The sequence below is a fragment of the Halyomorpha halys genome, unplaced genomic scaffold (assembly GCF_000696795.3).
Source record: "Halyomorpha halys isolate HHAL.00 unplaced genomic scaffold, Hhal_1.1 Scaffold472.1, whole genome shotgun sequence".
Classification (NCBI taxonomy): Eukaryota; Metazoa; Arthropoda; class Insecta; order Hemiptera; family Pentatomidae; genus Halyomorpha; species Halyomorpha halys.
In genome coordinates, this window is record NW_027111148.1 from 702710 (window position 1) to 715765 (window position 13056).

General features: G+C 31.3%; 1 protein-coding gene and 1 long non-coding RNA gene across 7 annotated transcripts in view; one reads left to right on the forward strand and one right to left on the reverse strand.

The window, feature by feature from the left end:
• The window catches only part of LOC136796205 (uncharacterized), a 9448-nt gene extending 7854 nt beyond the window's left edge, over positions 1–1594 (forward strand). The window contains exon 3 of the long non-coding RNA XR_010843899.1: positions 724–1594. This is a non-coding gene — a long non-coding RNA (uncharacterized lncRNA). The remainder of the gene's footprint in view (positions 1–723) is intronic.
• LOC106683187 (plasma membrane ascorbate-dependent reductase CYBRD1) overlaps positions 1–13056 on the reverse strand; it is a 178258-nt gene that overhangs the window by 2714 nt on the left and 162488 nt on the right. For all 6 annotated transcript variants that reach the window (XM_024358368.2, XM_067049223.1, XM_067049224.1 and 3 more), the window contains 3 exons: positions 5337–5555; positions 3272–3474; positions 3018–3175 (listed from right to left, as the gene is read on the reverse strand). In XM_024358368.2, coding sequence (XP_024214136.1) covers positions 3018–3175; positions 3272–3474; positions 5337–5555 — 580 coding nt within the window. The remainder of the gene's footprint in view (positions 1–3017; positions 3176–3271; positions 3475–5336; positions 5556–13056) is intronic.

Genomic DNA, 13056 nt, shown 5'->3' on the forward strand with positions numbered 1-13056 from the left:
AAAAAAAAAATAATAATAAAAAAAATAAATAAATAAAAAAAAATTAAAAATAAATAAAATTTAACGAATATTAGCAAAATTAAATAAAATATAAATGGTGTTGATGACCAATGAAGTTTGGCGCCACTAAACAACCAAACAAACAAACAAACAAACAATACTCAAGTTCTCAAACAGAAGTAAATATTAAATCTTCCAGTAAAGCCTTTTCATTATCTGAATTGTCATTTACAGTAGAATCATAAGTTGAGATTACTAGGATCCACCGAAAAAATGTTTTAAATATCAACTAGGTCTCTTAGGATGATAAAGACAATTCAAAGTCTCTACAACAGGTAGCAGCACAAGGAAAATGTCCTGATGTCACTTATCATATTATTCATACTTTATTCTTTATTATTATTATGGGTTCGAGTGACCACCTAGTGTCAATGTCTCCCCTGTTACAGCAAAGTATGTGGAATTTTTTCAAATGAATGTAGTTATATATGATTATATGATTATTGGAAATGAATCAATAATTTTTAAATATACACATTGCTGCGGAGGCCCCTCACCTCCAGATATTATAGTAAGAGTTTCAACAGAATAAGCATCTAAATACAAAGATAAGTATCTCACTAAAACCTCCAAGCACTCATGGTAGGAAAAGGTAGTACTCAATTAGAATTATGTTTTCCTTCACATAATCCATTTACTAATTCATGTCTATTTCTGTTTTAGAGGGATCAGAAAAAAAATATATTAGTGGTATTTTGCTACTATGGAAAAATAGGATCGGTACCGGCTGGTTTTAGTAACAGTGATAAAGTGGGTTCCAGAGAAAGGTGCAAAGGTTTGGGAAGATCATAGACCCCCACCGCCCTACGTATGGAGTCCTTGAAACTGCAGAGCATGTAGTGTTGGATTGCAGCACCATAGAAGGGCTTTGTGCCAGGTTATCGAGAAAAACCGGGATATTTGCCTTCGCCAGATATTTGACTTTTCTCATCTGATGGGGGAGGAGAATTATACCTTCTTCAGGGAGTTGATCTACGAGTAGAAGAAGGTGGTCAGCCTGATGCACTTTATGTTAGGAAGGACTCGACCACCCGGGATCAGCGAGCCACTAATACAAGAAGATGAAGCTGGAGAAGCAGACGCAGACAGAGACCAGGAGGCTGGACTAGGCTGCTTGCTGGAGGAGGCACCCGGACAAATGCAGGTGGATAAGGTGCAGCCCCATCTAAAAGGCGTTCACTTGAGTGCTGGGCTGCACCATGGTCAGACGCCAATAAATAAATAAAAAGAAATAAAAATCCATTGGTAAAATAAAATTAATAATTATTGGTGACAGAGACATGCGTAATCCTAGCGCACTACCCCACTCCTTCTGAACCCCATATGCCAGAAATGGGGAGGAAGGGGAAATTAAAAAAAAATAACATTGATAGAGTGAAAATGTTTTTGTTTTTTGTGGATAAAAATAATATTTATGAATAGCGCTTGGAAATGTAATGGTGGTCTTATGCTTTTGAAAATTTTTCCAGGGTACAACTCTTGGATTTAAAAAAAAATTATTTTAAATTCTGCTTTGTCCATTTTTAGCACTTTCATTTTTAAAATTTTTTTTTTATATTGATTTTGGCGCTTTTTATTTTAACAATAAAAACATTAATATTTTATTAAAAAAAGTGTTCCAGTCGTTGCTAATGTAGTTCAATTCGTTTTTCCTTAATCATTTTGATTGATGTTTAATATATAAAAATTAATCCCACAAAAAAAAAAAAAAAAAAAAATGAACAACCAGAATAAAGTTATTTATTATTAAAAACATACATACATTGCACAGGTTTGCTAAATCATATGCTTTGACGTGAATTGATTCCAAAAATATGGAATTCCATTTCCTTCTATCACATACAGTTAATTTATTAACTAACAATAAATTTTTAACATCACAACTTATCATTTGTTAACATTCTGAACAAAAGAAATGCATTTATTTGTTTACTTTTTCTTATAGATTTTAACTAACTGAAATCAGAAAAAATACTAAAAAAAATATATTTATCATGTAAAGTTTTATGTTTTATTTAGTGTGAAAGGTTGAGATAAAAGATTAAAAAATTTCAATCTATAACCCTACCTTGAAATATCAGACAAAAAAAATTGAGAGTGTAAATGTGGCTTAGGTAAAGATGCCATTTGACTTTGGTTTATCCTGCTCAACCTACAGTAGAACTATAGCTGTTTATCAGCAAATTTTCCAACAATGTTTTGATTTTTTTATTGGAAAATAACATTTAAATGGAGGCTTCCGAGTCTTTCACTTTGACCCTAAAATTATATAGTCCATAAGATCCATGGCTTAAAGTTACATTGAAAAATTATTCTGATAACCTGTGGTTATAAAAAAAGCTTAAGAAAAACATTGAGAAAATTGTAGTTTCAAGATACTCGGGTTTATTATATGGTACTGGAGGGCTCTAGAGATGAGAAAATTGGATGATAGGAGTATCATATGAGGGTATACAAGTTTATAAGTCAGGAAGCATTTATCATTTCTCTGGATCACTTTCACTAATTTTTCCTGAGCCTTTTAAGCAAACTAAAACTTTAGTTTTACAAAAAACTTGAATTAGTATTTTTTTTATACTTCAGTAAGTTAAAAACTAAAATAAATCAATGCATTTCTTTTTTTCACACTATTAATAATAATAAAGTAGTAATTTTTTTAAAGTACTGTATTTGTTTTTGCAAAAAAAAAGAAAGAAATAAAACTTGAAAGCAAAGAATTTAGCAAAAATTAGTTTTTTTAGTCGCAGACCTGTATTATCAGAAGTAACAAGTAGTTAGATGAGAAAGAACCTGCATTACAATGAAGTGTTTGTTGTCGACTGTAAAGTTATCATAAGAACACAAATAAATAAATATTGATTACTAAAATACCATTGCTTATTAACTCCCATAGATCCTAAAAGACAGAGTAGTGTGGAAAATAAATTATATAAAATAGTTGATTTATTATTACATACTTAATTTTGAAGATCGCTTTTTCCAAGAGACCAGAAAGTGAAGTGGCAATAGCCATAATGAAGGCGAATAGGCCAAGAAAGACATGCCATGGCATAATTGTAGCTCTGACAGACAACGGAACTCCAGGATAAAGAAAAACTACGAGGCTCATAGCCCACTAGAAATTGTGAATACAAAAATAATGACATAAATAAACAATAAGTAATACATAGGTGGATATTTATATGATAAGATACATATAGCTGATTATTACCTGTGCGAAGTAAATGATAACAGTTAACAGGCCGATCCATGAATGGAGTGTATAAAGATTTGGGATGTTTGAGAGATTATGGAAATCAAAAACTGCAACCTGTGCTATAATGATACATAAAATTACAACTGAGTGGATGCCGGCATGGACCAGCTTCAGTTTTTGCTTCCTCATAGTGCGAAGAGCTCTGTAGATCATAATGGCTGAAAATTAACAAAATAAGTTTAAGATTGGATGAATAATCCTAAGATCACATATACAATAATTGATATTCTATAAATTGGTCATTAGAGATATTTTAAAAGCAACTACATAATATTATTTAGTGAATGGTTTTGGTGAAACTTTAAAAAATTTGTAACAAAAATTAAAAGAGAAATCAAAAGAATACCACAGAGAAAAACATGTAATGATATTATATTATATTAATTGATTTATGACTTGTGTAATTTAATTTAAGTGAGTCCACTTTTTTAGTATACCTAATGATGGGTTTATATGTGATAAGTAGAGTTAAATATATATATATATATATATATATATATATATATATAAAGAGAGAGAGAGGTGAAGTTTTGTACAGCCTTTTTGAGATCATTATTATATTTCATCTCAATTCTGATATTCAGGTAAAGAAAGAAAAACAGAAAAATTTTCATCTTTAAAGGGATTGAAATACTTTCAAAAATAAAAATTTAACAAATAAGCACATAGGCAAACTATACATATAATTTATAATATATATATTATCACTGCTTTGCTTGAATAGAGGCACATTTGACAAAAAAAAATTATTTTATATCTTTTTTTAGCAGAAAATATTATTTTGGACTCCCTGGGGATCATACACCATCACCTGCATGTGAATTAGCTCGGAGATTACCCATTGTTTTAATTATTTGTTTTAATATGCGGACCTGTCGATTTGTGTGTTTTGACTTATTTATTCATAAAATTATTTTATTTTATTAGTATTATTATTTTTATTTATTTATATATTTTTTTTATAACTCTTTTATCCATTCAAGTGCTTCTTGTAACCGGCTTTTTATTATATTTATTATTATTTAGTGTTAGTCTTATTCTTATAAAATGTATCTATTTGTTTGTTTTGGTAAACTGATCTACTGGTGTGACTATAAATGATGGTCTGATCTCACATTGCCGTCTAATAGTGAATTCCGGAGAGCAAATTTGTTGATCGGGTGAATTAAAAAATTATGAAATGGTGAAATTGGAGGAGCAGAAATAGGAAAGAAATAAAGGAATGAATTGAAATATTTATATTTGGTGTATAGACCGAAATTGATTGTAAAAGGAAACTGTAGGGAAAAAAAATTGTTTTCTTTATATTTTATTATATCATGTAATTATATATGTCCGATTACGGATTGATAAGTATGCTGTGTGATATAGGAACCTGATATATTTAGGCAGCATAGATGAATAAAGCATTTATCTCTCTCTAATATATTCCATAAATTGTACCATGGACTGTGGTTTCTTTTTTGACAACCCTACTAGCTCTAGGATAGGCTATAGAAGGTCCGTAGTGGAGAAAGAAATATCTGTCTACAGTAATATCTATGGAACTTATCCATTTCTAATTAAAACAATTTTTTTGTGAGATATGCTACTTACTATTCAATCTGCAATAAATATATATTTATTCCTTAAAGTAAGAAAAATCATGATGTATTGATTAAATATCTAATTATAAATTTTGTATAGAAAAATATAACTATTTCCGTTCACATGTACAATAAAAATCTACATATATTGATGTTTAATTATATTTTTTGTTTTAGTGCCTATAAAGAAGTTTTATTCAACCTCAATTTTATTTATGCACATTCATGGCAAGTACGTTTTAAGCTTCTGAATAATTTAGTGAGTTTCGATAATTTTAAAATGTTTTAATATTAATTCCTTTGAAATTGTAACTTTTCAGGATTTGATTGCTTCATTTTATCATAAGAATTTGCGAAAAATTCAATTTAATTTATATATCATTGAAAACCTACTCGATTAATTTAGAAAAAACATAAAATAATCATTTACTTACAATTAGCAAATAGGTATATCATGCCAACAGTCATTAAGAGAGGATGCCAGTTGAATTGTTTAGGAGGATCAGAACGCCATGCGAATCCTCCAGCATAATGAGACGTCCAAACGAGCACCAGGACAACACATAATAGGCCGACTCCATTAGTAATTCCAAATAAAATGTTGAATGACTTCAAGTCTTCTTCCATTGTCTTGCGGATTTTATTATCCTTTTCTGTAACAAAATAAATAAGATAAAATCAATATTACTGAAAACTATTTTAAGTTCTAATACACTGTTGCTACTGTATGAACTGATATTGATATTTCTTCATAAACTGCAATATCTGCACAATAAATTAATGTTATAATACTGCACAATGTATTTAGTAAGAATAAGCAAACAATATCTTCTTAATCTTTTGGTGTATGATAAAACATTTTTGGTACACATAAAACTTAACAAAAAAAAAGTAAAACAAATAAATACTTAATGGCAATATTAAGAAAAAAATTTTCAAAATAATATAAATAAATTTAAAAGTAATGGAGCATTACAATGGTCTTTATAATATCTAAAATGTATAAATTTCTTTTGGACGTGTGACGCACTTTACAGCCACAGTGTATTTTAGTTTGTGAGATATTACTTTTATAAATGCAAAAAATTTGTAAAAATATTATATAATTTATAATTTGCTGGTAGTGAGAGAAGTCAATAGAAAAGAAATATATAAAATTCTTAACCTACAAAGGAATAGAACTACTAATAATATAATAGAAATTAAAAACATAAACCATAGAAGCGCATCCCTAACTGCATCATGAACTCAATTATTAGATGTATTTGTATAGTCCTTTGACACAGTTCGATTGTATGCAAATGTTCCTTTCACATCATCTGGCTAACAGAATGAGTAGCAAAGAAACTTTTTTTTAGGAAGGATTGGATCCCTTTAATAATAAAAAAAGGATATTTATCGTTTGATCCCTTAGGTCCACACAAATTTCAAAATAGTCTCATTATAAAATAATTATTATTAGTTTGTTTCCTACAGAAAGGAAAGAGCTCAGGTTCAAAAGTCGAGGATTGGATGCAGTTGTCTAGTGGACCCTCAGTATCTAGTAACAATGGGAATGTTTAAGCTATAGAGGTAGGATTGGAACTATCTAACAGGAATAACGTTTGGCAATTGAGTTAAGAACTTAAAAAACAAAGGAGCACGCTGTACTGGGTTAAAGTAAATTGCTTATTGAATAATAGTGCAACCAAACATGCACTACAGGAATATTTTTGTATTTATGATCAGTAGTAAAAAAGGTTGAAGTCCATGAATCGATCTAGTTCCAAATCGATCTAAAGGTCGTCCTAAAGGAAGACCAAGAGTTTCAAAAAAGTTAGGTTTAGCTAAAGGATCACATTTTCAAATGATTTTGATGAATCTGTCAATAAAGTGTGATAAAATAAATATTTGTTTTAAGAAGTGAATATGTCACTGTAGCACTCAGACTCAGTCTCTACTTGCTCTCAATACCAGTGATGCAGTTAAAAAGCGCTAGGATCACTTGAGCCCTGCTTTATTCCACAGTAAGAGAATACTTAGAATCTACTACATATTGCCCTTGATTGTTTCAACTTGTGTCATTATTCTTCAATAAAAACCTATTATTATTAGCAGAATATGTCAAATTCGCTAATGGGTATAAATATTTAGTATTTAAAAAGTAACATCCAATAAAAAATTTATACCAAATCAATGTTCCTGACATAATTAAAAATGAAGGTTAACTGGTACGATGATAATTGTTTGAAGAAAGGTCAAATACTCCATGCGGGCAAGTACATAAAACATTTTCTACATATTCGGGTACCAACCTACAATATTATAAAAAAATTATATACATATTTATCATAACATATTACATAACCAGAAGCAGATTACGTTCAATTGTTCACGCTGTTGAAGAGAGATGTGTTACATAGTTATGTGGATCAATGTGACTATACAATTTTTATTTACTTATTTTTAAGGCAATCCACAGCGTAGCTGATGTTTGCCTAGTTATCTACAGGTGGCCAACCTATTCTAACCAAGGTGGGGGGTCAAGTTCTTAATTTTGTGGGACCGCTACTTAATGAAAAAAGTCAACACATCCGCGCCGCCCGCAAATCTGAGAATGGTAGACCTAGGCCTAACCATTTGAGCTATACACTTTGAAATCGTGATATGTGCCTCTCTTCGGGAGACTCAAGAATAGTTGTGAAACCTCTTAGTAATAACTTAATTCTACTAATAGAATTAAATAAAATGGAACCTTTCCGAAATCTGATGACAACACACAGGAACTTGTCATAACCGGAGAGTCGATCTACTAACGGGAGATCTACAAATTTGGGGCAGTTGCCCCCCCCCCCTTCCCAGGAATAAAAAAATATTAATTTAATATAAATTTTTTTTTAAAGCTAATACTAATTATAATAATGAATAAAGTTTGATCCTGGATACGCCCTTGTCTCTGTGTTTTAATTAATTAAAGAATTTCATCAACCTTTGAATTCAATCAATTAACTCTTGGTTAAGATTGCGTATTTCAAAATTGTATCGATTTGGTATAAACGCATTGTTTTAAATTCTGTTAATTATGTTTAGCAGTTTATTTTTGATTTAACATAGGACAAATGTATATTTATGGAGACATTATATGTCTAGGTAATTAAATAAATACGTTTCTGATAGAAATTCTTGAACTAAGGTTGAATATATAGGTTATGTAGTACTATTTATATGAATTTTTATTGTACCATTTACATCGCTGATATTTAAATTTCCTCTCATTTCACCTATTTTTATTTTGTTCCTTTTTATAATGAAAATAGAGTAAATCGAATGTAATTGCGGAAAAACGTTTGTTGATTCCATTATTTAACAAGTATTCTTCGTGTTCTAAGCGTTGGGAATTGGCAAACATGACGCAAAACGCAATATTGATGTAGCATAAGGTTCCGGAATAGAGTGCAAGTAATACCATTAATTCAACGATTCTCATAATCATTACATATTCATAGTTCTCCAACCTTCAACAAGGACGGTTGATAATTATAGCATAATAGTAATTCAAAAAATAAAGGAAAACAATACCATAATGGGTAGGAATAGTACTTCAGTCCTCATTTTATTTCTGAAATAAAAATTACCAGACTTTCATCTCCTGCAACCACACCCATCCATCAACGAAACCTTTTCATATTGATATTTTGCAACTATGTTCTGAAATAGGACCATCATCGGTTTGTTTCGAACTCAACCCCTATTCTCCTTCCACTCAAAGAAACTTCCTGATTCACAAATCACTCCGACAGGAAATTGCTGATTTATCTGACCAAGCAGCCTGGCAACAGTGGAATGAAGTTTATCACATTCCTCAGCATATGGCATTGTTCTGAACAGCATAGGATTTAAATAGCAATTATGATGGACTGATGAAGATGGAGCAAATAATAAGGAAGATATTCAAACCACTTTAGTATACAGGCCTACTTAGGGAGTTCTTCAACAACCACTCCACGGATTAGTGCTAGTCTTAAAAATATATACAACAGTTTCACGCATTATTCACAAGTAGTAGACCTAAGCAGACAAGATACAGGTTATACCTAAGTAGCCACAATACGAGGGTGGTCTGAAAAGTTTCCGACCTAACAAAATACATGACATTTTTTCTGAATTTTTTATTTTTCAACATAGTCTCCTTGTAACTCGACACATTTCTCCCAGCGATGCTCCCATCTCTGTAACCCGTCCAAAAAGTACTCAGCGTTTTTCTCTGCAAAATAATTGTTCACGAAGGTACCTCTTCATTTGACGAAAATCTCTGTCCTTCGAGCTTAATTTTTACACGGAGGAACAAAAATAAGTCGCTTGGGGCTAGATCTAGTTAGTAAGGCGGATGGTCATGCAGTTCAAACCATAATTCATGGATTTTCGCCATGGCAACCACTAAGGTGTGAGATGGTGCGTTGTCTTGGTGAAACAGGATTTTATTTTTCTGCAAATGTGGCAGTTTTTCCACAAGTTCTGCCTTCAGCTTGTCAAGTAATGATGCCTTGTATGCTTCTGAAATGGTTTTTCCTTTTTGAAGTCGATTAAAGTAAATCCAGGACTATCCCATAAAATAGTCGCCATCACTTTCCCAGCCGAGAAAACAGTTTTTGCTTTTCTTTGGAGCCGGTTCTCCTTTTGCAGTCCACTGTTTGGACTGTATTTATGTTTTTGGCGTATAATGGTGTATCCAAGTTTCATCTGCAGTAATGAATCGGCGCAAAAACTCTGATATATTGCGTTTAAACTACGGCAAAAGAGCGTTGGAAATGTTCATTCGAACACATTTTTGGTCTAACGTGGGCAAACGCGGCACCCAACGTGTGGACAACTTTCTCATATCTTTACAGAGATGAGAGCATTGCTGAGAGAAGTCTGTAGAGTTACAAGGAGACTAGGTTGAAAAATAGAAAAGAAATTAAGAAAAAATGTCTTCTTTTTTTAGGTCGGAAACTTTTCAGACCACCCTCGTATAGGGCTATTGAGGGAGTTCTTCAACAACCACTCCACGGATCAGTGTTGGTCTTAAGAATTTACACAACAGTTTTACGAATTATTCACAAATATTAGACCCAAGCAGTCACGATATATTTAGATTATGGTGTTCATAAGTATGACTGTCTGATTTGGTGGCGATACAGAAGTTAAATCTCATATCAACAGAGAATGAGTCTACTTCCAAGTTTCCAAGAATCAGATGAAACTAACATTTGTTACTCACAGATCAAGTTATCACCCAAACAAATTCAGTATTCACAAAAATTGGTACACCAAAGTAATCGGAAACAAATCCGACTCCGAACATTGTTACACCGCGGTGAGCCAATAAAATAAATTTCCACCTTCCCGCTCTAGCTAATATGGAGTGAGTGGGGCGGCGGGACGGCAACATGTCCCGAGCACCGACGCTCTCGGCCTCCGGTCTCGATAAATTCAATATAAATTAAATTTCATATTTTAATTTAAGAACATTGATATTTATCTAACTTATAAATTATGGTTCCTTATTTATACACGGTTTATAACATTGAATTTTCTTGAATGCAATACAATAATTTGAATTTCGAATTATAAATATGAATAAATTTAAAGATTGTGGTTCATTTTAACCTTTCTTACCACTTTCAATGAGATGAAAGGCCCCGTTCAAAATTAGGAGCCGGGCCTCAGCACTTCTTGCTACTACACTGTTAGGAACCTATAAGACAAATCGTTCTGTCAGTCCTGTTTAGAGAACAAACGGTTTACAAAACCCAACGAACAGCGAATTTAAAAAGCAAGATATTTATGAGAGATAGTTGACCGTGGATGACGTACGAGGAAAAGATGGTTGGGGATGCGGTCAAAGAGCAACACTAATAAGTTGTATTAACCTATTTTATTGTGCCAACGTTTCGGGTAGAGTTTCTAGCCTTCTTCAGGGCTAAAAACAGAACAAGATAACAACCACAGTAAGTATAGAAAATAAAAAAAAAATTACTGTTCTTTTTCTTTTTTTCTTTTCTATACTTACTGTGTTATCTTGTTCTGTTTTTAGCCCTGAAGAAGGCTAGAAACTCTAGCCGAAACGTTGGGACAATAAAATAGGTTAATACAACTTGTTAGTGTTACTCTTTGACCGCACCCCCAACCATCTTTTCCTCGTATACATAAATATGTTATGACCACATTTTATTAATACAAAGGTTTCAGTTCTATTCTTATTACCTATGTCTATCTGGTTAAAGGTACTGCCAAGTAGGGAGATGGACGAGCTGTTCTATATGATGCCAACTTTTTCTAGTTAAGACGGGGTCAAAATTTATTGGGTTCGTGAATAAACCAAAGACAACTCGTCCGGGCCGGATTAGAACCCATACCGTTTCTGACTACTATTGATATTTTTATTGTTATAATAACGTCAACATTATTATTGACAATCTATGTTAATTATATTAAACAAACATTTTAAATAATAAAATATTTCTTTTACAATGTTCTTGATTAATTATAAATGATCTAGAATTATTGATAATGCTGAAGGATAGTTTTAAAATAAATATTAGATATATTGAATATTTGAAGTCCTCTTCCTTATTAATTTATTTTATTTTATTTAATTACATCTAATCACGACGTTTCGGGGTTGTCACCTCACCATCAGGTATCTACAACAAATTATCCAATTCATCCTATGTATCCAACAATTCATAAATACACCACAATATTTCTTTATAAAATTTAAAAAAGCTATTACCTGATTAAATATATCTTTTAATATCACATTTACTGTTCTCCTTACTAGTCTTAAATTATTAAAAATAAACAGTAAGGAAGAGGACATTTCTTTCACTATATCTAATTACTTTAATGAAACTCATACAGCTATACTTTTAAATAAATATGTTCTATTTTTTTTTAAACATATAAACGATTTCTTGCAACCAAACATTATAATTAGTACTAGGTATCATTTCATTCTGAGCAAGCATATTTAGAAAATTATGAATAAACTCCAGTGATTCATATTAGATTTTATAAAATAAACACAATTCTTAGCATGAGAAAGTAATATTGTTTAAAATATAAAATAAACTATACATATAAATATAAAAATGCATACTCGATAAATACAACAAAATTTTACGTATTAGCAATCCAAACAAAAGTAACATTGGGAAATGGAACACGTAGAAAATAAATGTTTTTATACAAAATATGTAAGCAGTAAATACATAAATAACTTTTGGATATTTAAACTCATCCCAAATCATAAAGGAATTCCAAAATTTACTTTTTTGGAGTTCTATCAGTGGGTAGATTCTCCACATGTTTGTATCATGTCACTATGTCACCTACAGGAAATTTACATGTTGTATATATGTGTATACAGTTGTAAATAACAATAAATAAATTATTTTTAAAAAAATTTACTTTTACAAAGTAATGATAGTTAATGTAATAACAATTGTATTGTAGATTCAGTTTGAACAGTTCTAAAATCAAAAACTTTTTAAACTAACAATTCCATAATTGCAACCATCGTTTACATTGAACGTGTCACTTCCTTCCGATTCTACTTCCTTTTAGTTCTCACTATTGTATCGCACCATCAAAAGTAGAATACAAATCTATGCAACCCTTACTTGCAGGCATTAAATGTTTCTGTGTTTCGATTCGTAACATATAACTCTGAATTTTTAAATTAAACTTCTTCACTTTGCAATGATACACATTCACAACAATATGTTTTGAAGTCAACGATGCACGTAGTTTACACTAGTATATTAGTAAAACTCATCAGTTCACAATAAACTAAATAGTTTTAAAATGGTATCAGCAATACGAATTTGATTTTAAGCGATTTGAATTACCTAAATCGTAATGGCGATAAAGCAAGAAACCCCAGAGAGATAGTGAAAAAACTTGAAGAAGACCCTTCAAAAAGAAGATGTGGAAGGGGAAGTCAGTGCAGGTTCGAGGGCAGAAGATCTTCCAAATAACTCGGAACACCCAGATATGGATGAAGTTACAAAATAGCAGGGCTCCGGGTCTTACGGAGGGAACAGGCTTTAAAATCTTATCCTAATGTATGGGAAGAATAGAGGATGCCTGAAGTTTGGAAACCATCTGTACACTTTACAAGAAGAGTGATCA